The 26,248-nt window shown below is 45.2% G+C and overlaps 1 protein-coding gene across 1 annotated transcript in view; it reads right to left on the reverse strand.

Annotated features, from left to right (window-relative positions):
- Positions 1 to 26,248, reverse strand: part of LOC112262170 (ryanodine receptor 3-like) — a 157,697-nt gene that overhangs the window by 88,850 nt on the left and 42,599 nt on the right. Inside the window, exons 2-9 of the mRNA XM_042330038.1 lie at positions 24,645 to 24,764; positions 14,003 to 14,107; positions 4,330 to 4,404; positions 4,029 to 4,107; positions 3,276 to 3,388; positions 2,125 to 2,224; positions 1,928 to 2,021; positions 348 to 422 (exon numbers count right to left, since the gene is read on the reverse strand). Coding sequence (XP_042185972.1) covers positions 348 to 422; positions 1,928 to 2,021; positions 2,125 to 2,224; positions 3,276 to 3,388; positions 4,029 to 4,107; positions 4,330 to 4,404; positions 14,003 to 14,107; positions 24,645 to 24,764 — 761 coding nt within the window. The remainder of the gene's footprint in view (positions 1 to 347; positions 423 to 1,927; positions 2,022 to 2,124; positions 2,225 to 3,275; positions 3,389 to 4,028; positions 4,108 to 4,329; positions 4,405 to 14,002; positions 14,108 to 24,644; positions 24,765 to 26,248) is intronic.

The following is a 26,248-nucleotide window of genomic DNA, read 5'->3' on the forward strand; positions in this document are numbered from 1 at the left end:
GAGGGAGAGAGAGAGGGAGGGAGGAAGAGAGGGAGGGAGAAAGAGAGAGAAGGAAAGAGATAGACAGATCAGAGGGACAGAGGGAGGGAGAAAGAGAGAGAAGGAAAGAGATAGACAGATCAGAGGGACAGAGGGAGGAAGAGAGAGAAGGAAAGAGATAGACAGATCAGAGGGACAGAGGGAGGAAGAGAGAGAAGGAAAGAGATAGACAGATCAGAGGGACAGAGGGAGGAAGAGAGAGAAGGAAAGAGATAGACAGATCAGAGGGACAGAGGGAGGAAGAGAGAGAGGGAGGGAGAGAACACATATAGACAGAAGACGGAGAGGATAAAAAGAGCTGAACTCACCTGATTCTCAGAGGCTCCAGCCTCCACAGAGACCTGGCCTTCGCTCCTGCATTCCCCGTCTCATAGTTCACTATCCTGGGGACACGAGAGGAGCATGAGGTTGACATGTCTGGATCTCTGCAATGTTTTATTAAAACTGCCACAGGCTCATAATGGTCCTAAAGTCATGTTTTATGACTTTAGCAGCATACCATCTCTGACTGCTTTATTCCCTACAGTCATAGTGATATCAGCTCACAGGAGGGAATACTCAGACTGGGACCTCAGATGAACCATACTGTTTACCCTACCGGCAACACAGCACATCTTTCATCGAGGCCACCCACTTAACCAACGGAGACTGAGAGCAACACTGTCTATCACTGATATGGGGGACTGGCTCCAAAGATAAAAGGAATCTTTCATGGCCCTTGGTGACAGTTTGGACTAGGTTTGATGGACCTCCTGAAATGTTGCATCTTTAAAAAAATGCTTCCTCTATTCAATTTCAAGGACATGACTAAAGGCAAAGCCAAAACTGACAACCAATATATAATCCTCAGCGAATTATTGCCCCACACACACCGTCCTAAAAATAGACTGTTTGACTGAGAGGAAGACGAAGGGTCATCTCACACATCTTCGGTGACTGGCTATGTTAACGTTGCTGTGGGCTTCTGCTACTGTTGTCTCGACCCACTTCAGGCCTTGTGTGCCATATCCCTCTGCTACCTTGCTGTCTGTCAGCGCTAGCGCTGTGCGACTATAGATAGCAGGGCGGTCATTTTTCCTGCTCCTGAGACCCAGTGTCAGACTGAGTAGTGACACCAACCTGTTGGATCCACAGGGAATTCAAAACAAACAGTCAGCCAGGTCCACCAAGTTCGATTTTAGGCCCCTTTCACAAAAGACTAAGGAAAAAACAAATCCCTTAAAGAGTCACTTAACAAGCCAATTGGCACATGTGTTTTTCTGTTGCTCATTAGAAAAAGTTGATCTCAGTCTTGGAGGTGTGTTTCCTGACCGATTCCACGTTTGGTTAATGGTGTTTATTTCCCATGAGACACAGTAGACACAGACACCTATTTATTTCACTTCCTCATAATCCCCAGAAAGAATCTAAGATCATTTTGACGTTTTTCCAAGGATGTTTAAGTTGGGCGATTTTACATCAAACTAAGGTGTTTAGTGAGGTATTTCTCAAGTTTTAAAAAACGCGACGTGTCTTATGTAAACAGTCGGAGCTGCTTGAGCAGGTCTGTCGCACTGTCTATGCTATTGGATAGAGAGCAATCACCACAGCTTGTCACCCCATGTTAATGGACAAACAGACATTATCTAATCAAAACCCAACCTTCATTTACCCGTTGTGATGCAAGGATGTGCCAAACTCCATTTTAAACGAGACTGACTTTATGTCCAAAATTATCCTATTTAGACTTTGTAGTACATTTTGACACCAGAATAACTGTTTGACTCATATCGATGCCACATAGGCTGTTTTTCAAAGGGATTAGCTGCTTTTTAAAGGCAGCCGCTCTTTAACTCCTGAAGACTCATTGCGTTTAGTCTTACAGCTGTTTCCCAGTTGTGTGACTTACCTCTGTTGCTCATCACTCTGGTCGGAACCTGGGATGGTCAGAACTTCATCATGACCGTGGAACAGACGCAACACATGGCCACCCAGCAGATAACCTATTGGAGAGTGGATTAACAGCACCTTTCATTGATACCCATACATTTCAAACAACATTATAAGCCAGTTTAGCAGTGCAACTAAACTAACAGTTGGACCTACCCTCCTCCACGTTGCTGCCGGAGCAGGTGGGGTGGACGTTCCACAGAGTCTGCATGAAGGACGCGTCCACCTGGATGTTGCCATTGGAGATGGACAGGTGCTGGTGGGGACAGAGAAACATTATGTTACACACACCATCAATAACTACATTATGGGACATAAACTACCGTTGGCCTATACTGCAGGAGCCATGTCAAATACACAGTTTGATTCAAGGCATTGAGCCAGGCTACAACTCAGAGGTTTGTCCATGCATGCAAGCTATTGCTGCAGTAGATTTAGAGTCATTCATCAACCTGGAGAGAAGCTGGCACTGGAGAGACAACAGCACTGTGAACTTGGGACTGCCAGTTTCTAGTGGGCTGTGTGTGTGTCTGTATGTGTGTGTATGTGTGTGTGTGTCTGTATGTGTGTGTGCGTGTATGTGTATGTGTGTGTGGGTTCAGGTGTGTATGTTGGCATGCCCGTGCATGGGACATTTCTGCAGCAGTGCCGCAGGGGATCTCTCCAGCTCTGGTCCTGAAGGTGCTGTAGGCCTGGTTAGCGTCTCGCTGGTGACAGCAGCACAGAGAGGAGCTGTGGCAGTAACAGTCACATGAAAGTGGGCCTCTAGCCCAGTGAAAGCTGCCGTATCCCTGCTTAATTCCCATAAACATGGGCTTGGCTGGGCTGGCTGTTGTTGTTACACTCTCCCTGCATCATGCTGGAGATGTTTTCCAGGAACAGCATGCCACAAGGCCCTGAGGCCCACACAAGTGGAATAACAGAGGGGTCTGGGAGATGGTCATAGATGGGCCTGATGAGGAACAGGGGAGCAGGGTTTGCCAGGACACACATTGTAGGAAAGGTGGGATAGGGGACAGAGTAAGATAGGGTATTCAGTTTGACAGTGTTGCTCTCTCCCTCCCAGCTCTACGTACGTAGCCTTCTCCTGCTCTTTCTTAGCTTCATATCCCCAGTATCTAGTCTTCTTTACTGGACAGAGGGAGCTGAGTGGGAGGGAGACACCTTCAGTCCGAGATCTACAATTCATGGCTCATCCTACTGGATTGAATGGCATAATGGTTCTGTGTAATGGGGCTGTAAACATTTAATAGCCTATCATATAAACTATTCTTAATAAGACGTTTATAGACTGAGGGAGTACTCACAAGGTATCGTTCTGATGACACGCTGACGAGGATGAGGTCATCACCGATGCGCACTTTCTCGCCCTCTGATCTCTGTTTGGAGGCAGGATGGATGGTCCACCAACAGGCTTCACCTGCAGGAACACAGACAGACACTGGTGGAGACACATGCCTGCACAATGGTGATTACAACTCCTTGATCTCCATACACAGGTGATTGAAACTCAGATTACAATGGTGAAAGCAATACGCACGCACGCACACACAAACACACACACACACACACACACAAACACACACACACACACACACGCGCGCGCCCGAGCACAGCAAAGACACAACTTAGATTTGACAAACAAATGTATTCACACAAGCACTAATATATGCCCACTCACACTCATCAACATGCAAGCACCATAGCAACCAGCTTTCCAATACCTGGACAGCCAAACCATCTTTTACATCTCTATGAGACAAATTAGCTGAGCCTCAACATCGTGACAAAGAGCACATCTAAGACATTTATTTCAGTCTGCTTGGAATGTTTTCAGATATATCCTATGGAATAAATGACTTGACACAAAATCTCTGCAAAGGTGGTACATTTTTTTACAGTATCTGAACCGAAAGTCCCTCTTTTCGTGCAGTGCTTAGGAGCTCTGAAATGAACACTGGGGCAGGTGAAATCCCATGAGTCAGTCCCACTCAGAATCTCAGCTAAGAGAGTGACTGTGTGATAATGAGAGTAGAGACAGATAGAGTGGAAGGTTTTACCTGTTGAGTCCTCCTGCAGCCCCACATCAAAGGACAGCTTATCTGTCTGTGACCTTGATGTCTTTAAACAGGTCAGATACTGGAGCGGATAGATAGACATCAAAACAACATAAAAGAGCTGATCAAAAGAGGCACACAACTCCGGTGTCACATTCAGAACTGGAACAAATGTCACTAGGACACGTGCAACAAATCTTCAGATAAACTGTCGTACCTATGAAACAGTAACACGGGGAGTAATGAGAAAACAACACATTTTCCTTGGGTAATGGATGAGTGAGTGCGTGTGGTGTACTCTCACCATAGCGCTGAAGGAGTGCCTCAGGAGGATAGCGTGTCCATACAGAAGTGTCCTGTGTCCGCCCCCCTGGGCCGCCTGCGGAGACAGCACAACACCCATCACACACAAGACACACTGTCAGACAGAATGTCCCCTGTGTCCACTCGCTCTCTGTCCTTTTCTCTCTCTCTTTCTCTCTCTCAATCTCCTCTCTCTCTTTATCTGCATCTATCTGCATCATAGTGGGAGAACCAAGACTCTGGCTCATGATGATGACCTCACACAAGGCCGGGGTGACCTCACACAAGGCAGGGGCCACAGACTGACTCAGCCTGCCCCTGTCAGCCTGTCCTCTCCTCTTGGACGACTGTCCTACTGTCCACAACACAATACTGAAGGCATGCAGTCAGATGTGTCACTCAGGGGAGACGACTGCTTCCTGTATTCATGGAGCAGAATACAGATCATCATCATCACATGACTACAGGTGAAGGGAATGGGAGGTGGGAGAGAGAGAGAGAGCTCTCTGCCTCTAATGAGTCGGTAACAGAGACTTTTAGTTACAGTAAGAAGTCTCTGGTTTGTGATATTAGAGAGAGCTAGGAAGGAAAGACACAAACGAGTTCCACTCTGATTCCACAGTGGTTTGAGGAGATGCATAGGGGTAAGAGTGATGTGACGTCACGGACTTGGGCTCTGCTTGCAAACCTGTCCCTACTTTTTTCAGGCAATATTGTGTTACTCACCTTTCTTATGAGCCTCTATGGAGCAGTAAGATAAGAGAGAGTTACATTACTGAGAATGTGCTGTAAGTTTTGTCTGAGTTGGTCTCTGTCTGTCCTATCCACAGTAAACTGTGTATAGTCCTTGTCAGTCATTCACAGATGGTGACGTGCTGTGTAAGATCTTATTTGTAACGTACTTGATCTTGCATGCCAGTGTCTCTTAGTCCAAACAAACCGTGCAACATCTATCTACGCTGCTATTTGCTAAGACAATAGTCTCCAGTTCAATGCAGTTGCCATGGGTTATATAGACTGCAGCAGTACCAGCACCATGCCAGGCTGTTCTACTTCCTTTGGGAGAGTCTAATAGGCATCAGGCATATCCTGCTGCATTCTCCCCAACACAACCTGAGAAAACTACACCAGCTCTTAACATTTCTTATCCTAACCTCACACCATCCAAAGCTCTGGCAGGTTCAGATTCCCCTGTCCCTAGTGTCCCTAGTGTTCCTAGTGTCCCTGGTGTCCATAGTGTCCCTACTGTCGTGTCCCTGGCCATCTGGCCCAGAAGGGGAAAAGGCTGATCAAAGATGGGGGGGGGACCGATTTCACCCCCACAGCTGTTGCCGGGATATGACATGCTGACATCAATTGAAGAAGTGTGACCTTTAGCAGCACGTCACCACACTGCGTTTACCCAGCAGCCACCAGGGGGACAGAGGCAGACTGACACAAAGAGGTGGCACTGAAATACTGCTGTGCACGTTGCCCTGCCAGAGGGTATAAGCCTCACCCTGCCTTACCCTGGGCACTTCAGTCACTGACTCTGATTGTTTGAACTTTGATCCAAAACCCTGTCAACAAAGTGATGAAATCACAAGTGTGTTCAGCACTCTATTTGGATGAGTTAGAACAGCTTCACTCCAAACTCAATTTGGGGTCACTAGCTGAAATGGTGATAAATGAATGTTTGATAGATAGCTGACTCAATGGTTTTCTGAGCATTGTGTTTTCACCGTTTACAAGATCTATGAGACTGATAATCCTCAAACAAACACAATATTAGTCCAAAATAGCATTAATAAGACCGTATTCCACATTGAGGAACCCCTGTATATATGTTGAGACCACCTGAATAAATTAATAAGTTCTTCCTTCTGTGAGTCGATACCGTCATTGTAGCTCATCAGCTCCACGACAGACTATTGAGTCCTGAAACATGACATACAGCATTCAACTACCATTAGTGTTTCCTCCGTTGACATTTCAGAGCAGGAATGGAGGAATGGAGAGCTAAGGGTTATTGAAAAAAGATACATGTGAGGAGAGAGAATTTGCAGAGACGTAACATACTGTAGTGTTAAAACGGATCTGAATCAGTCTCCACGTCATTCCTTAGAGAGAGGATAGTCCATCGAGGAGAAACAGTGATTAGAGTACACTGTATGATTACAATCGGACATCAATACTGGTTAACCCATGGCTTTCCCTTTGGTTATGTTGAACTAGTCTAGCAAGTCATGTTAAGTTAATACACAAGTGTAAATGCAAGAGGGGTGAGAGTGGCACCTAGAAAGCAGCTTAGCTACCGCAAACCAGCAGTTTCACTTGAAAATGTCTCACTAAGCTTAAAAGGGACAGTAAGCATTCATGAAGGTCCAGTCTGCCTGTGCTTTGCATGATCTCTTGCCAAAGAGCTTTTCCAGTTCACACAGCTGTGGCAGAACCAATGGGGCTTGATTAGTTAATTCCCCTACATTGGGAGTCTAGTGTGGTCACTAGGCTGCAGCTTTGACAAAGTCCATTTATCTTTGAACTCGACTCAATTAGTATGAAACTCCACCTATCAAATTATGGAAATTCTTAATAAATTATTATAAGTTTGGCAAGGCAACAACGAGTTAGCTAAAGCAGAAACAGACTGGCAGCCTGTCTAGGGGTTGCTTCACTTCACAAATATAAGAATGTTATTTTTATCCTTCTAAATGTCAGTACACTGACTTCTGGATTTATAATACATGTAATATAGGGCACTATTGTATGTCTTAAGTTGGTTGGTGCAGATAGAGATGGCAGCTTCGCTTCTAGTCCTTAGAAAACTGTGCAGTATATATATATATTTTTTACATTGTTAGCCCAGAAAACCTTAAGTGTTATTACATACAGCCGGGAAGAACTATTGGATATCAGAGAGACGTTAACTTACCAGCATAACCAGCACTACGACCAGGAAAACAACTTTCCCAAAGCGGATCCTTTGTCTGCACCTCCCAGGGCATTTGAACTGATACCAGAGTCGGACCCAAAACAACGCCGCCGGAGGTGAAGGTGTCGGAGCGGTCTTCTAGTGAGGCTTCGGACCATCCACCGCTTCTGAGTATATTACTCACTAATGTCCCGTCCCTAGTTAACAAAGTCGATGAAATCAGGGCAAGAGTTGCTTTCCAAAGAGATATCCCGGATTGTAACATACTCTGTTTCACGGAAACATGGCTAGCTGGAGACATGCAGACGGAGTCCATACAGCCAACGGGATTTTCAGTGCATCGCGCCAACAGGAATAAACATCTCTCCGGTAAGAAGGGCGGGTGTATGTTTCATGATTAACGACTCATGGTGTAATTGTAACAACATACAGGAACTCAAGTCCTTTTGTTCACCTGACCTAGAATTCCTCACAATCAATTGCCAACCTTATTATCTCCAGAGAACTCTCCTCAGTTATCGTCACAGCTGTGTATATCCCCCTGCAAGCAGATACCAAGACGGCCATAAAGGAACTTCGCTGGACTTTATGCAAAGTGGAAACCATATATCATGAGGCCGCATGTATTGTTGCTGGGGATTTCAACAAAGCTCATTTGAGAACAAGGCTACCTAAATTCTATTAGCATATCAATTGCAGTACTCGGCGAGTAACACGCTCGACCATTGCTACTCTAACTTCCACAATGCATACAAGGCCCTCCCCCTACCTACTTTTGGCAAATCTCCATCTTGTTCCTCCCCTCCTATTGGCAGAAACTAAAACAGGAAGCACCTGTGCTTAGGTCTACCCAACGCTGGTCTGACCAATCGGATTCCACACTTCAAGATTGCTTCGATCACATGGACTGGGGTATGTTCCGGGTAGCCTCAGACAATAACATTGATGTATACGCTGAATTGGTGAGCAAGTTTATAAGGAATAATGTGACCATTCAAATCTTCCCCTACCAGAAACCGTGGATTGATGGCAGCATTCGCATAAAACTGAAAGCACGAACCACTGCATTTAATCATGGCAAGGCAACTGGAAACATGGCCGAATACAAATTGTGTAGTTATTCCCTCCGTAAGGCAATCAAACAGGCAGAACGTCAGTATAGAGACAAAGTGGAGTCGCAATTCAACGGCTCAAACACAAGACGTATGTGGCAGGGTCTACAGGCAAACACGGATTATAAAAAAAACAGCCCCTTCGCGGACATCGAAGTCGTACTTTGAGGACAATACAGTGCCACCGACGCGGCCCGCTACCAAAGACTGTGGGCTCTCCTTCTCCGTGGCCGACGTGAGTAAAATATTTCAACGTGTTAACCCTCGCAAGGCTGCCGGCCCAGACGGCATCCCTAGCCGCGTCCTCAGAGCATGCGCAGACCAGCTGGCTGGTGTGTTTACAGACATATTCAATCAATCCCTATCCCAGTCTGCTGTCCCCACATGCTTCAAGATGGCCACCATTGTTCCTGTTCCCAAGAAAGCTAAGGTAACTGAGCTAAATGACTATCACCCCGTAGCACTCACTTCTGTCATCATGAAGTACTTTGAGAGACTAGTCAAGGATCATATCACCTCCATCTTACCTGTCACCCTAGACCCACTCCAATTTGCTTACCCTCCAAATAGGTCCACAGACCATACAATCGCCATCTCACTGCACACTGCCCTATCCCATCTGGGCATGAGGAATACCTAAGTAAGAATGCTGTTCATTGACCACTGCTCAGCATTCAACACCATAGTACACTCAAAACTCATTAAGCTTGAGACCCTGGGTCTCGACCCCACCCTGTGCAACTAGGTCCTGGATTTCCTGATGGGCCGCCCCCAAGTGGTGAAAGTAGGAAACAACATCTCCACTCCTCAACACTGGGGACCCACAAAGGTGTGTTCTCATTCCCCTCCTGTACTCCCTGTTCACCCATGACTGCGTGGCCATGCACACCTCCAATTCAATCATCAAGTTTGCAGACGACACCAAAGTGTAGGCTTGATTAACAACAATGACGAGACAGCATACGGGGAGGAGGTAAGGGCCCTCGGAGTGTGGTGTCAGGAAAATAATCTCTCACTCAATGTCAGCAAAACAAAAGAGATGGTTGTGGACTTCAGGAAACAGCAAAGGGAGCACCCCATATCCACATCGACGGAACAACAGTAGAGAAGGTGAAAAGTTCCTCGGTGTACACATCACTGAAATGGTCCATGTACACAGACAGTGTGGTGAAGAAGGCGCAACAACGCCTCTTCAACCTCAGGATGCTGAAAAAATGGGGCTTGTCAACGAAATCCTTCACTAACTTTTACAGGTACACAATTGAGAGCATCCTGTCGGGCTGTATCACCGCCTGGTACAGCAACTGATCTGCCCTCAACCGCAGGGCTCTCCAGAGGGTGGTGGGGTCTGCACAACGTATCACCCTCCAGGACACCTACAACACCTGATGTCACAGGAAGGCAAAAAAGATAATCAGGGACAATAACCACCCGAGCCACTACCTGTTCACCCCGCTTCCATCCAGAAGGCGAGGTCAGTACAGGTGCATCAACGCCGGGAGAGATTGAAAAACAGCTTCTATCTCAAGGCCATCAGATTTTTAAACAGCCACCACTAGCACAGAGAGGCGGCTGCCTACCTATAGACTTTATTAAAGTAGCATTGGCCACTTCAATAAATGGAACACTTGTCACTCTGTCACTGCTCATCCATATATTTTATACTTATATATTCTCATCCCATTCCTTTACTAGATTGTGTGTATTAGGTTTTGTTGCAGAATTGTTAGATATTACCTGTTAGATTCTGCTGCACTGTCGGATCTTGAAGCATAAGCATTTCCCTACACTCTCAATAACACCTGCTAACCATGTGTATGTGAGCAGTACAATTTGATTTGAGGTGTAGAATGTCTGAACAGGTAATCATTTGTTGGTAAAATTCAATGATTCTGGACTTTAAAACATTAAAACATAACTCTAAATCCCCTAAGGAATGAATGAAGACTGACATTGATCTGATGTTAATTCTGATGTTAATTCAGGATAGATGTAGAATGTTCTCTTTGACCAGGAGAAATGTGAGCAGTAACAATTGAACAACGTCTATACTCAGATCTATTTGTCTTTGTCATGTTGCTAAGTGCTGTGACAAAATTGATTCACTTGTTTAACCAAATAAATCCATAATGGCAGTCATTTCAGCAGCATACGCATTCATGTTTTCATATAAAAAACACTAGCATTCTGTGGGGAACCTATTTGCTTCACTGAAGGGACTATCGTATCCCTAGGAGACATGAAATTGGGAGAGCAAGCTGCTAGCGTGACTAAACAGCAATGCAGAGAGGTGAGAGGAGAGGAGAATGGGATGAATGGTGAACATACCCATCGGTTCTTGCTTTGAGGCTAACAGGTAGAGAGATTAACAGAACACAATGAACATAGCAATGCAAACAGTAAAAGCAAAATACAATGTTTGCAAAGACAATGTTTGCAACGTTACTTTTAACAAAGAAGATTGCATCGAATAAGATCATTATCAGTATCAGAAATGCATTATCTGTCTATTAGAATACATTAGAGAACGACTGACAACAGAACAATAAGATGATAAATGATCTAGTAATTACACTTCCTCGCTCTCTCTACACTTACAATATACTCTTATCTATTGGATTAATAATGTACTAAAATACAACATGCTGCATCTGATAATGAACTACAACAATCCCACATATTAATTTCAGGAAAGTGCATAAACGAGATCTGTAAACCACTGCAACCTGGAAAAAGTGCAATGTCATACTACAGTACAATGGATGAGAAATGTTCATATCTGCCCCCCTCCTTCCTCTGAAACATGAAACATGACATTTTAGGACAGGCACTGTTTAGGATGTTCCCTGCAGGAGGAGCATAGAGAGAGCAACTTGGTCGAGCTGTGTTTCAAATCAAATCAAATCGTATTTGTCACATGTGCCGAATACAACAGCTGTAGACCTTACCGTAAAATGCTTACTTACAAGCCCTTAACCAACAATGCAGTTCAAGAAATAGAGTGAATAAATGATTTACCAAATAAACTCCCTGTTCATTCATGACTGCGTGGCCACGTATGCCTCCAACTCAATCATCAAGTTTGCAGACGACACCAAAGTGGTAGGCCTGATTACCAACAATGATGAGACAGCCTACAGGGAGGAGGTGAGGTCCCTCGGAGTGTGGTACCAGGAAAATAACCTCTCACCCAACGTCAACAAAAAAAGGAGCTGATAGTGGACTTCAGGAAACAGCAGAGGGAGCACCCCCCCTATCCACATCGACAGGACCGCAGTGGAGAAGGTGGAAGGCTTCAAGTTCCTTGGTGTACACATCACTGACAAACTGAAATGGTCCCCCCACACAGACAGTGTGGTGAAGAAGGCGCAACAGCGCCTCTTCAACCTCAGAAGGCTGAAGAAATTTGGCTTGGCATCTAAAACCCTCACAAACCTTTAAAGATGCACAATTGAGAGCATCTTGTCAGGATGTATCACTGCCTGGTATGGCAACTGCACCGCCCGCAACGGCAGGGCTCTCCAGAGGGTGGTACAGTCTGCCCAACGTATCATCAGGGGCAAACTACCTGCTCTCCAAGACACCTTCAGCACCCGATGCCACAGGAAGGCCAAAAAGATCATCAAGGACAAAAGCCACCCGAGCCGCTGCCTGTTCACCCCGCTATCATCCAGAAGGCGAGGTCAGTACAGGTGCATCAAAGTTGGGACTGAGAGACTGAAAAACAGCTTCTAACAAGTCCATCAGACTGTTAAATAGCCATCACTAGCACATTAGAGGCTGCTGCCCTATATACATGGACTTGAAAACACTGGCCACTTTAATAATTGAAACACTAGTCCATTTAATAATTTTTTACATATTTTGCATTACTCATCTCATATGTATATAGTGATTAGTGTATTCTGTCATATTCTACTGTATATTAGTCTATGCCGCTCTGACATTGCTCGTCCAAATATTTATATATTCTTAAATCCATTCCTTTACTTTAGATTGTGTGTATTGTTAGATATTACTTGTTAGATATTACTGCACTGTTGGAGCTAGAAACACAAGCATTTCGCTACACCTGCAGTAACGTCTACTAAACATGTGTATGTGACAAATAACATTTGATTTGACTTTCATTTGCATTCAGGATGCATGTTTTGGAACATTTTAATTCTCTATATTTGTGTTCTTCCTTTCACTCTGTCATTTAGGTTACTATTGATCCATCCTCAGTTTTCTCCCATCACAGCCATTGAACTCTGTAGCTGTTTTAAAATCACCATTGTCTCCATGGTGACATCTCTGAGCAGTTTCCTTCCTGTTCTGCAGCTCAGTTCAGAAGGACCACTTTGATGTATCTGGGTGGTTTAATACATCATCCACAGCATGATTATTAACTTGACCATGCTTAAAGAGATTCAATGTCTGATTTGTTATTGTCACCCATCTACCAATCACTGCCCTGCTTTCTGAAAGCTCCCTGGTCTTTGTAGTTGAACATTGCCATAGATCACAGGCACATTTGGAAAAGAGACCTAGGTCTCAATATGTCTTCTTTGTCAAAATAAAGGTTAAATAAAAAATCTGTGCTTGAAATTCAGTACTCCACAGATGTTGTATGTATGGGAGACAGAGGAATGGGGTAGTCATAAAAAAATCATGCCAATCCATATTATTTCACACAGTGAGTCCATGTAAATTATTATCTGATTTGTTAAGCAATATTTTATTCCTGAACTAATTTAGGGTTGCCTAAACAAAGGGGGTGAATACTTATGCAACAACTACATTTCATTTGTATTCATTTGTAAAAATGTGTAGAACCATGTTGTGTGGATCAATGACAATTAAATCTATTTCAATCCCACTTTGTAAAGCAACAAAATGTGGGAAAATCCAGGGGGGTGTATACTTATGATACCCAGTGTAACTGGCTGTTCAGAGGAGATAGGGAGGTGGTGTCGAGACCTGCTTTGACAACCAATAGACCAGCTATACACACAGATTAAACTGCTATGCAAAAGCCATATGAAGGTCCATTCAATGAGATTGCCTCCATTGCCTCGGGTGTGTGTATGTAACGTGTTTGCTGTATATTCTACACCGTGGCTCTGTCATTTGAACTTGTTTGGTTCTCTGTGTGTGTTTTACAGTACACCAAAAGTAGTTACAGTGCATGTCTGCTCTATAGTGAAAATTATAGCATTGAGAATTTGTCCTTTCAGCCTCATTGTTAATCAAATGGACAACAGAGCAGCACAGGGCAGAACCACTTCAGTAAAGCTGCAATAAGAGGGCAGCGCTCTCCTTCTGATGACTTTCATTCACATTACTATTCATGGAGGGCTCAACCTCCCAGCACCCAGGTCCCCAGGCCACTGTAATAGGCCAATTCCTCTCATTAATCCCATTAATGAACATAAACAGGTGGTGCTTGCATCATTATAAGAAACAATTTCACAACATTTTAGTCTGCTCCGACCCTGAAATCCTGTAATCAATTAAATGGAATATGTGAAACGGAGATGTTCAGTAGATTCCCAGAGGGCTCTCTGTGATGTGATGATGCCTTCTCTCTGCCGTCTGTCCTGGGGTGGGAGTGTGTATGGACGTGTGGAGTGTGTGTATGGATGCTGCGGTAGAAGGACAGTACTCACCCCCTCACTGTTCTGGCCCGTCTTAGCCAGCATCTCCTGCAGGGCCCGCACAGAGAGAGAATGCTCCAGCACAAAGTTACAGATGCACAGGTCTGGAGGGACATACTGGAAGAGACAGAGGACGGGAGATTGGATTTAGGGTTGTATGCAGCAGACAATTGCCAGTTACAAGTGAGGATTTCATACCATGTTAAAAAGGCTCAATATAAAATGTAGATTAAATGGAAACCCAGAAAAGGCTTTTGATTGGTCACTACAGATGCCTGGTCCTCAGATTGGTTAGTCACAGATTGTGACTGAGTGTGTTGTTCTTTACTAAGTATTTTTTGTCCATTACACCCATGACTAATAATCATAACAACCATCAATTACAAACGCCAGAGATTGATTACACTTGAAAACCATTTTAGATGCCTGTTCCACATTCCCTCAGCACTGCAGTGTGAGAGAAACGCAATAACACAGATGTCTTTGAAAACATTCAATCAATCTTATTTGATAAGGAAAAGCCTACAGTCATTTATCTATATTGTGTCTCCCAAAATAGTTCTGAATGCCTTTGTAAGTCAGTCCACCTGCTCTACAAGATGCAACTTTGAAAGCTTCAGTTACTGATAAAACTAACACATATCAACTGACTGGAGGGCCAAATTCAGAATTCTATATCATTACAGCAAGTGCCTATAGTATCGGTGTATGTGGATCTTGGCCAATCTAGGGCATGGAAAGAGAGCATGAAGAGACCACAGGAGAGAGAGAGAGAGAGAGAGAGAGAGAGAGAGAGAGAGAGAGAGAGACAGACAGACCGAGAGAGACAGACCGAGAGAGACAGACCGAGAGAGACAGACCGAGAGAGACAGACCGAGAGAGACAGACCGAGAGAGACAGACCGAGAGAGACAGACTGAGAGAGACAGACTGAGAGAGACAGACCGAGAGAGACAGACAGACCGAGAGAGACAAACTAACAGAGAGAGACAGACCGAGAGAGACAGACCGAGAGAGACAGACCGAGAGAGACAGACTGAGAGAGACAGACCGAGAGAGACAGACTGAGAGAGACAGACCGAGAGAGACAGACCGAGAGAGACAGACCGAGAGAGACAGACCGAGAGAGACAGACAGACCGAGAGACAAACTAACAGAGAGACAGACCGAGAGAGACAGACCGAGAGAGACAGACCGAGAGAGACAGACTGAGAGACAGACCGAGAGAGACAGACTGAGAGAGACAGACCGAGAGAGACAGACTGAGAGAGACAGACCGAGAGAGACAGACTGAGAGAGACAGACCGAGAGAGACAGACTGAGAGAGACAGACCGAGAGAGACAGACCGAGAGAGACAGACCGAGAGAGACAGACAGACCGAGAGAGACAGACCGAGAGACAAACTAACAGAGAGAGACAGACCGAGAGAGACAGACTGAGAGAGACAGACCGAGAGAGACAGACTGAGAGAGACAGACCGAGAGAGACAGACCGAGAGAGACAGACCGAGAGAGACAGACAGACCGAGAGAGACAGACCGAGAGACAAACTAACAGAGAGAGACAGACCGAGAGAGACAGACCGAGAGAGACAGACCGAGAGAGACAGACTGAGAGAGACAGACCGAGAGAGACAGACCGAGAGAGACAGACCGAGAGAGACAGACAGACCGAGAGAGACAGACCGAGAGACAAACTAACAGAGAGAGACAGACCGAGAGAGACAGACCGAGAGAGACAGACCGAGAGAGACAGACTGAGAGAGACAGACCGAGAGAGACAGACTGAGAGAGACAGACCGAGAGAGACAGACAGACCGAGAGAGACAGACAGACCGAGAGAGACAGACCGAGAGACAAACTAACAGAGAGAGACAGACCGAGAGAGACAGACCGAGAGAGACAGACCGAGACAGACAGACCGAGAGAGACAGACAGAGAGACAGACCGAGAGAGACAGACCGAGAGAGACAGACCGAGAGAGACAGACCGAGACAGACAGACCGAGACAGGCAGACCGAGAGAGACAGACCGAGAGAGACAGACCGAGAGAGACAGACTGAGAGAGACAGACCGAGAGAGACAGACCGAGAGAGACAGACTGAGAGAGACAGACTGAGAGAGACAGACCGAGAGAGACAGACCGAGAGAGACAGACCGAGAGAGACAGACCGAGAGACAAACTAACAGAGAGAGACAGACCGAGAGAGACAGACCGAGAGAGACAGACCGAGAGAGACAGGCCGAGACAGACAGACCGAGAGAGACAGACAGACCGAGAGAGACAGACCGAGAGACAAACTAACAGAGAGAGACAGACCGAGAGAGACAGACCGAGAGAGACAGACCGAGAGAGACAGACAGACCGAGAGAGACAGACAGACCGAGAGAGACAGACTGAGAGAGACAGACCGAGAGACAAAGTAACAGAGAGAGACAGACCGAGAGAGACAGACCGAGAGAGACAGACCGAGAGAGACAGACCGAGAGAGACAGACCGAGAGAGACAGACCGAGAGAGACAGACCGAGAGAGACAGACCGAGAGAGACAGACCGAGAGAGACAGACCGAGAGAGACAGACAGACCGAGAGACAAACTAACAGAGAGAGACAGACCGAGAGAGACAGACCGAGAGAGACAGACCGAGAGAGACAGACTGAGAGAGACAGACCGAGAGAGACAGACTGAGAGAGACAGACCGAGAGAGACAGACCGAGAGAGACAGACCGAGAGAGACAGACAGACCGAGAGACAAACTAACAGAGAGACAGACCGAGAGAGACAGACCGAGAGAGACAGACCGAGAGAGACAGACTGAGAGACAGACCGAGAGAGACAGACTGAGAGAGACAGACCGAGAGAGACAGACTGAGAGAGACAGACCGAGAGAGACAGACTGAGAGAGACAGACCGAGAGAGACAGACTGAGAGAGACAGACCGAGAGAGACAGACCGAGAGAGACAGACCGAGAGAGACAGACAGACCGAGAGAGACAGACCGAGAGACAAACTAACAGAGAGAGACAGACCGAGAGAGACAGACTGAGAGAGACAGACCGAGAGAGACAGACTGAGAGAGACAGACCGAGAGAGACAGACCGAGAGAGACAGACCGAGAGAGACAGACAGACCGAGAGAGACAGACCGAGAGACAAACTAACAGAGAGAGACAGACCGAGAGAGACAGACCGAGAGAGACAGACCGAGAGAGACAGACTGAGAGAGACAGACCGAGAGAGACAGACAGACCGAGAGAGACAGACAGACCGAGAGAGACAGACCGAGAGACAAACTAACAGAGAGAGACAGACCGAGAGAGACAGACCGAGAGAGACAGACCGAGACAGACAGACCGAGAGAGACAGACAGAGAGACAGACCGAGAGAGACAGACCGAGAGAGACAGACCGAGAGAGACAGACCGAGACAGACAGACCGAGACAGGCAGACCGAGAGAGACAGACCGAGAGAGACAGACCGAGAGAGACAGACTGAGAGAGACAGACCGAGAGAGACAGACCGAGAGAGACAGACTGAGAGAGACAGACTGAGAGAGACAGACCGAGAGAGACAGACCGAGAGAGACAGACCGAGAGAGACAGACCGAGAGACAAACTAACAGAGAGAGACAGACCGAGAGAGACAGACCGAGAGAGACAGACCGAGAGAGACAGGCCGAGACAGACAGACCGAGAGAGACAGACAGACCGAGAGAGACAGACCGAGAGACAAACTAACAGAGAGAGACAGACCGAGAGAGACAGACCGAGAGAGACAGACCGAGAGAGACAGACAGACCGAGAGAGACAGACAGACCGAGAGAGACAGACTGAGAGAGACAGACCGAGAGACAAAGTAACAGAGAGAGACAGACCGAGAGAGACAGACCGAGAGAGACAGACCGAGAGAGACAGACCGAGACAGACAGACCGAGACAGACAGACCGAGAGACAAAGTAACAGAGAGAGACAGACAGACCGAGAGACAAAGTAACAGAGAGAGACAGACCGAGAGAGACAGACCGAGAGAGACAGACCGAGAGAGACAGACCGAGAGAGACAGACCGAGACAGACAGACCGAGACAGACAGACCGAGAGACAAAGTAACAGAGAGAGACAGACAGACCGAGAGACAAAGTAACAGAGAGAGACAGACAGACCGAGAGAGACAGACAGACCGAGAGAGACAGACAGACCGAGAGAGACAGACCGAGAGAGACAGACCGAGAGACAAAGTAACCGAGAGAGACAGACCGAGAGAGACAGACCGAGAGAGACAGACCGAGAGACAAAGTAACAGAGAGAGACAGACCGAGAGAGACAGACCGAGAGAGACAGACCGAGACAGACAGACCGAGAGAGACAGACCGAGAGAGTCAGACCGAGAGACAAAGTAACAGAGAGAGACAGACCGAGAGAGACAGACCGAGAGAGACAGACCGAGACAGACAGACAGAGAGAGACAGACCGAGAGAGACAGACCGAGACAGACAGACCGAGAGAGACAGACCGAGAGAGACAGACCGAGACAGACAGACCGAGAGAGACAGACCGAGAGAGACAGACCGAGAGAGACAGACCGAGAGAGACAGACCGAGAGAGACAGACCGAGAGACAAAGTAACAGACAGACAGACCGAGAGAGACAGACCAGAGACAAAGTAACAGAGAGAGTGGAGCACTCATCCCTTCTTCATACAGGACAGGGCAGCAGTCGGACAGAATGAGGCAGAGAGGGAGATACTTAGGGACCTGCAACACTACAAGATAAATGATGCACAGCAAACACACACACTATCCTCCTTTAAGTAGCAACATGTAAAACTTGGCTAAACTGGTTCACCTTGTTACAGGTAAATCTATCTTTAAATTGGAACTTCAGCCGACCTAGTTCTACTCTGCTGTGAGCCTACCTGATTTCTACACTCAGGTAAAACTAAGTTAATATGTGAAATAATCTAAAGCAGTATCGACGCAGGTATCCATTCTCGAGACATTTTAAATATGCACATTTAAATCATGGTGGAGTATAGATCCAGAGAGCTGGACCAACAGTGGCAGGACAGTGGAGTTACACCAGTAAAACAGACATGATGTGATTTGTAGTGACACATGCCAACATCGGAAGCCCAGTGTCTCTCTTAGGACAGCCTCAAGCATCAGCTTCGGAGATGTCAAAATGATGTCAACGTGGCTTAAAGTAACGTACTCAGACATAATGACCTTAATGACCTGCCATTACTAAGGGCATTTTGAGAATTGTCATCACTGTTTTTAGTCAAAACACACACATACGCTATGCTCACACATGCACCCATCCACACAACCAGGGGTTACAGACGCAGCAGCACAGACACTGTAAAAGCCCGAAGTCCATTTGATCCGCACCCTATGAGAGGACTCTGTGCCAGTTCTATTCTTTGACTTAGATTTGATTTTCTCCCCCGTTCCACTCTTTCCTGGCATGCTGTTGGGGAAACACAATAGAGGGTAGCACGGAGGAATCTGTGTTGGGGCGCTGGGGGCGTAGGTCTGTGCGTCCTCAATCTGAGAGGGCATATCATGAAGATATATTTAGGGCTGCTTGCCTACACACTGCTCTTTGGTTTATGGCTCATGCTGTGGGAGGGGAGCAGCTAGACCAATGGATCACATATCCCATCTTCTCTGCGGAGGAGATCCAAAAGGTTACATACTACTTTCACTTTGATTACCCCAAGAGATGACCTCTCAATTTAGCTCCTTCATGTTCACCCTAATGACAGAGCACATACTGTGCATTAGTTCAGAAACCTAGAAGTAGTTGGCTGTATCATCATCTTCATCTTATTTAACAGTTAATTGGCCATTTCATTAGTTAAACATTCACTTTACAATAGCTGTACATTGTTGATTCTATGATGGGGGCTTCAGCTCTCTGGTGATCCTACCACGAGAGAGCTGACGGGGGAGCAGCTAACCCTGAATAAACATCAACTGCTAATTCATTGGCTGATTGATGTCACATTTAAACATGCACCATTTAAATCAACATCCTTGTTGCCTTGTGTATGTTTCCATGCACTGTAAAAAAAAAGAAAAAATATGTTGATTCAACGTACAATTGTAAGGCAACCAGCTTTTTGGGGTAATTGATGAGGGGAAAAAACAGTTTGATCAATTTTAGAATAAGGCTGTAACGTAACAAAACATGGAAAAAGTTAAGCGGTCTGAACACCTTCCGAATGCACTGTATATATTTTGTATACTGTGTACCTACACTGTCCCTTCGCTCCACATGTCGATCTGACTGATCACAAGGGAGGAAACATCAAAACCAATCCTCTCATTCTGCTTAAATTGTGATTGTACACAGGTGCTAAGTAGAACCATACAGGATTCTTGGGTTTGTCCCCATAGGGGAACCCTTTTTGGTGCTGGGTAGAACCCTTTGCAGAGGGTGGCCTCTGTATGATTATAGGCCCTCAATTATACATACAGTAGAACCCTCTATGAAGGGTTCTGCCTAAAAACCCTCTATGAACAGTTCTACCAACCTTATTAGCCTTTAACATTTGATTATTTATGACAATAAATGGTGGTTCCAAACTTCTTCCATTTAAGAATGATGGAGGCCACTGTGTTCTTGGGGACCTTCAATGCTGCAGAAATGTTTTGGGTGTAGATGAGAAAAATATATACTTGATCCATTTTAGAATAAGGCTGTAACGTAACAAAATGTGTAAAAAGTCAACGGGTATGAATACTTTCCGAATGCACCGTACATCCTAACACTGTGGTGTTATGAATCTCCTGGTTTACAGGCCACATCAGTCCTACAAGTCACATTATGCAGGCTTGCAAAGTGACGTGTAATTCCTAGTGGAATCCAGCCAGAGTTAGGATATCCAACAAGTGGAATTGTTAATCACCCTCAACCTGAATTCAGAATGACTGCCAGGGTAGGGAAGATTGAATAGGGAGACGAACTCAATCATCTAAATTGGAACAACCATCTCAGTAAAGGGTGCAATAAAAGCAATTACTAACAGATTGGATAAGTTAAACCCACTGTTCCTAGGCCGTCATTGTAAATAAGGATTTGTTCTTAACTGACTTGCCTAGTTAAATAAAGGTTCAATAAATACAAAATAAAGAAATGGTATGTTATTTATCTTTATGTAGATTAAAAAGAATCAACCGATCAATGTACTTCCAAAAACACAGATATTACAGTAAAACAAACCATTTCCCCAAATTCTCCTTGCAATAGAGCATTCTGGAAAATAGTATATGGTTCTATGTAGAACCCTTCTTGCCTTCCAAATAATCCTGCCTGCCTTCCAAAGAATCATCAAACAACCGTTCCATCCAAAAATGGTTCTTAGGATGTTAAAGGTTCAATGTAGAACCCTTTGCCTTACAAAGAACCCATGTCTTCGAAACGGTTCTTGGTAAAAACACTATCCCTCCGATAGTAACCCTTTTGGAACCCTTTTTTTAAAGAGTCGTGGTACTGTAGTTAGTTGAGTGGTTTTTTTCCCCTTCCCCGTCTCTGGTCCTGTCCCTGGGGGATGACGGCATTTCATACAAACACCAAGCAATAAAGAAAAAGTGGCAGACAGGAAGAGCATCCATTAGACCTGTCTAGTGTAATTACCATCCCATCTGGGATGAAAGCATCCAGACCCTCCCATTGCCTCTCCTTCCATCCCTAGGTGAGTGCTGTGGGGTGGGGGTGAAGAAAGGGGAAAACTGTAGCTAAGCAGTGCATACATAAATCACTATCACTCCACACTCTCTCACTCTCTTATGTTCTCTGTGTCTGTGTCTCTATCTCAGCATCTATCTAACTGGCTTCCCGGCCACGTTGAAATTAATCGGAGACAATGTTAAAGGTAGACTCAGTGATATGACATAGAGGCAGAAAATAAACAGCATAGTAGATCAATATCCGCAACAACTAAGAGCGTTGAAGCGCAAGGCCCAACTTCTCCACTGTTTTGGTCCCATGGCTACCAAGTGAACCCGTGCGAGCACATGCGCAGATACCGTGTGTGATTGTGTGAGAGTGAAGTGTTGCATCTCGCTTGTCTCAATATCTCCGGTGCTGCTTGTGGCAACGTCATTTAGCTAAGTCTACCTTAAATGGATTATGATTAAAAGAACAATCAATGCTGAATAATCTAATCATGCCAGGTTACAGTGACAGAGGGAATGGAATTCGGAAGTGCTGATGAGGGCGACCGGCTTTACTGTGTAATATTGTCACTTGGACAGCTGCAATGTTTTAAAGTGCAATATTGCTATGCTTTCATAGAACTAGTTCTATAGAACAGCCATGGTGCTTCTTCCCCAAGTATATTCCAAAACTACAAGCATGCAAAACGTGACAAATGAAACTAATCGGCTTTGAAATAGTAAGAATTGTCACGTTGTAAGTAATTCAGGAGAGAACTACACCCTTTGATGTGACAAATGCTGATTTGGTTTTTAAAACAATTAAGCCTTGCTCAATCCATCCTTATAAAACTTGCAGTGATTTTGCACGTAGTTGCACAAACCACAAATGCATTAGCACTGACAAAGCACCAGGCTGTATTACAACATTGAGCAATTATAGCAAACAACCACAGTTTGTTTATGAACTAATCAAGAAAAACCGCATGGTCTAATTTTTACAAATTGAGCATTATCATAAAACTGGAGGCCTGCTGAGACGTACAATCAGGAAAGAAAATACATAATAATTGTTGCATCATGTATAATCAGGTGACTGTGATTGGTTCCTGTTTCTAATAATGTGGTATAGTAAGCTGCCTCTGTGCTGCTCTCATCGTGTCCCTGGTTACTAGAGAGCAGGATCTGATTTATTTTAGGGCCAATGCTGATAGTAATTTTTTGGGGTCCAGGATGGCCAATATTCAATATTATTACATTTGAACATTTTGATGACAACATTTCTCAGAGACAGCCATGTATGCATTAATTAATCAATTATAAAATCATACAATTCATTTGACTTTGTTTTTACCAATTTAACTACATAACAACATATTGGTAATAATCTTTCATTTGAATGGTAAATCTCTTGATAAACTGAGTAAATCAAGATGTCATAGGCAGGTGAATGCATATCCAATAGGAGTGTGTGAATGCATGTTATTTACCTTGTTTTGGCTGCTTTCAGTGGAGTATAAGGGGGTACAGTAAATAATCTGTTTCTGTTCCATTTATGACTAATCTCTTCTTTTATAAAAGTCTACTGAATAAACTCCATGCAATCACTCACTCGTGAGTGTCTCTCTCACAGTACATGCAAGCAGTGGGCAAGGGAGAGACACATCATTTAACCCAGTGAATTTATAACAATTTTGGAGACATTCAGCATTGTGTAGACCCTGGTTATTTGAAGATCCTGGTTACGTGTGTAGACCTTGATTACATGTGTAGACCCTGATTACGCGTGTAGACCCTGATTAGGTGTACATTCAGGGCCTCCCGTGTGGTGCTCTGTGCCTCCAGAGACTCTGGGTTCGCGCCCAGGCTCTGTCGTAACCGGCCGCGACCGGGAGGTCCGTGGGGCGACGCACAATTGGCTAGCGTCATCTGGGTTGGGGAGGGTTTGGCCGGTAGGGATGTCCTTGTCTCATCGCGCACCAGCGACACCGTGTTTCCTCCACACATTGGTGCGGCTGGCTTCTGGGTTGGGGAGGGTTTGGCCGGTAGGGTTGTCCTTGTCTCATCGCGCACCAGCGACACCGTGTTTCCTCCACACATTGGTGCGGCTGGCTTCCGGGTTGGGGAGGGTTTGGCCGGTAGGGATGTCCTTGTCTCATCGCGCACCAGCGACACCGTGTTTCCTCCACACATTGGTGCGGCTGGCTTCCGGGTTGGGGAGGGTTTGGCCGGTAGGGATGTCCTTGTCTCATCGCGCACCAGCGACACCGTGTTTCCTCCACACATTGGTGCGGCTGGCTTCCGGGTTGGGGAGGGTTTGGCCGGTAGGGATGTCCTTGTCTCATCGCGCACCAGCGATACCGTGTTTCCTCCACACATTGGTGCAGCTGGCTTCCAGGTTGGATGCGCGCTGTGTTAAGAAGCAGTGCGGCTGGTTGGGTTGTGTACCGGAGGACGCATGACTTTCGACCTTCGTCTCTCCCGAACCCGTACGGGAGTTGTAGCGATGAGACAAGATAGTAGCTACTAACAATTGGTTACCACGAAATTGGGGAGAAAAAGGCGGTTAAAAAAAAAAAAAGTGTACATTCAGGTTACTTAAAGACCCTGGTTATGTAAAGACCCTAGTTACATGTATATGGACTTCTGAACTCAGTGAACATGTGGTTAACATGTCCTGGCATTCTCTCATCTCACTCACTGGGCTCTATGGAGAACACCTTGGAAGACCTTATCTCTGACTCAAATACACCCTTTCTCACAACATTATAATCTACACTGAACGGTAGGAGAATCAGGCACTGAAAAGATAAGGGTGATAATTCTACATTCAAGATGTTAGTTCCGGTAGGAAATACTTTATTGTATCTTAGCGTTAGAGCCACGCTGAAATTCTGTCTCATGTCTTCTTGCATAAGATTTTAGTTTGAGACAAACAAACAACGAATAACATGACAACCCTACTCCTCTCCACAGTAAGTCATTTCTATGTGCCTACCTTTGCCTCTGATGTGGGTTCCAGGTAGCACAGTCGATTGCCGAGCCCCTCTGCAGTCAGGCAGAACTTGCGATTCTCCTTGTGGATGCAGGCGACACACTGGAGCACCACTTCATCATCCTGTCAAGACAAAATGGAGGTTTTCAGAGTGAGAGGTAGACAACAACAAAAAAACTACCCTCAGGAGCAGGAGCCCATCAACCACCTTTTAACAGGGGGAGATTATTCACTGTGACTCCACACTATTAGAAAAAAATCTAGAACCTAAAAGGCTTCTTCGGAAGTCCTCATAGGAGAACCCTTTGAAGAACCCCTTTTGGTTCCAGGTAGAACCCTTTCCACAGATGGTTCTAAATAGAACCTAAAATAGTTATTCTATATGGAACCAAAAACGGTTCCACCTGGAACCAAAAATGGATCTTCTATAGGGACAGCTACAGAACACTTTTGGAACCCTTTTTTCTAAGAGTGTGTTCTGGAAACAGGGGATTCATCTACCCAGACACTGGATGGGTAGAAAAAAAGTCATCATTTACATCATTGCAGAATAATTTGACATAATTGCAGAGCATTACATTGAATGTGCTGCTGGTTTAAGATTCAGGCTTCACAATCTTTTCTCAAGGACCATATTTTCCAGCAGCAAAATAGGTATCTTAAAAATATCAAGGAAAAATGGTGGGGTGAGATTTCTAGTATTTTACGTTTTAATGAAGCCTTGACACACCACGCAGAACCGGAGAATAGGTTGACACAAATGCTAAAGAAAAAGACAATGCAATATTAACTCCTGCTTTGAGGAGTTAATATTGATGACTAATACATTTCTCTATTTGTGCTCACTGTTTCGGGCTGTTGATTGGGCAGTCTCCTGCTAAGGTAATGAACGAACACAAATTATCCACTGAGGATCCCTTTAAGTCTGCCAAACATCCTTTAGGCTATTCACGCTATTTACAATACTTTCAAAACCATTCACACCTCTTGACTTTTTCCATATTTTGTTGTTACAGCCTGAATTTAAAATTGATTGAATTTAGATTTTTGGTCAGTGGCCTACACACAATAACACATAATGTCAAAGTGGAATTAAGTTCTTTATTTTTTATTTAGGAGTAGAATGTGTCTTCACAAGTCACATAATAAGTTGCATGGACTCAATCTGTGCGCAATAATAGTGTTATAAATAGTGTTATACAATTATAATTATCTGTAAGTTCTGTCAGTCGAGAAGTGAATTTCAAACACAGATTCAACCACAAAGACCCGGGAGGCTTACCAATGCCTCAGAAAGAAAGGCACCTATTGGTAGATGGGTAAAGAAATAAAAACAGACACTGAATATCCCTTTGAGCATGGTGAAGTTATTAATTACACTTTGGATGGTATGTCAAGAACCCCAGTCACTACAAAGATACAGGCGTCCTTCCTAACTCAAATTCCGGACAGGAAAGAAACTGCTCAAGGATTTCACCATGAGCCAATGGTGACTTTAAAACAGTTACAGAGTTGAATGGCTGTGATAGGAGAATACTGAGGATGGATCAACAACCTTGTACTTACGCTACAATACTTCTTAAATGACAGAGTGAAAAGAAGGAAGC

This window comes from Oncorhynchus tshawytscha, linkage group LG11, assembly GCF_018296145.1.
Source record: "Oncorhynchus tshawytscha isolate Ot180627B linkage group LG11, Otsh_v2.0, whole genome shotgun sequence".
NCBI lineage: Eukaryota > Metazoa > Chordata > Actinopteri > Salmoniformes > Salmonidae > Oncorhynchus > Oncorhynchus tshawytscha.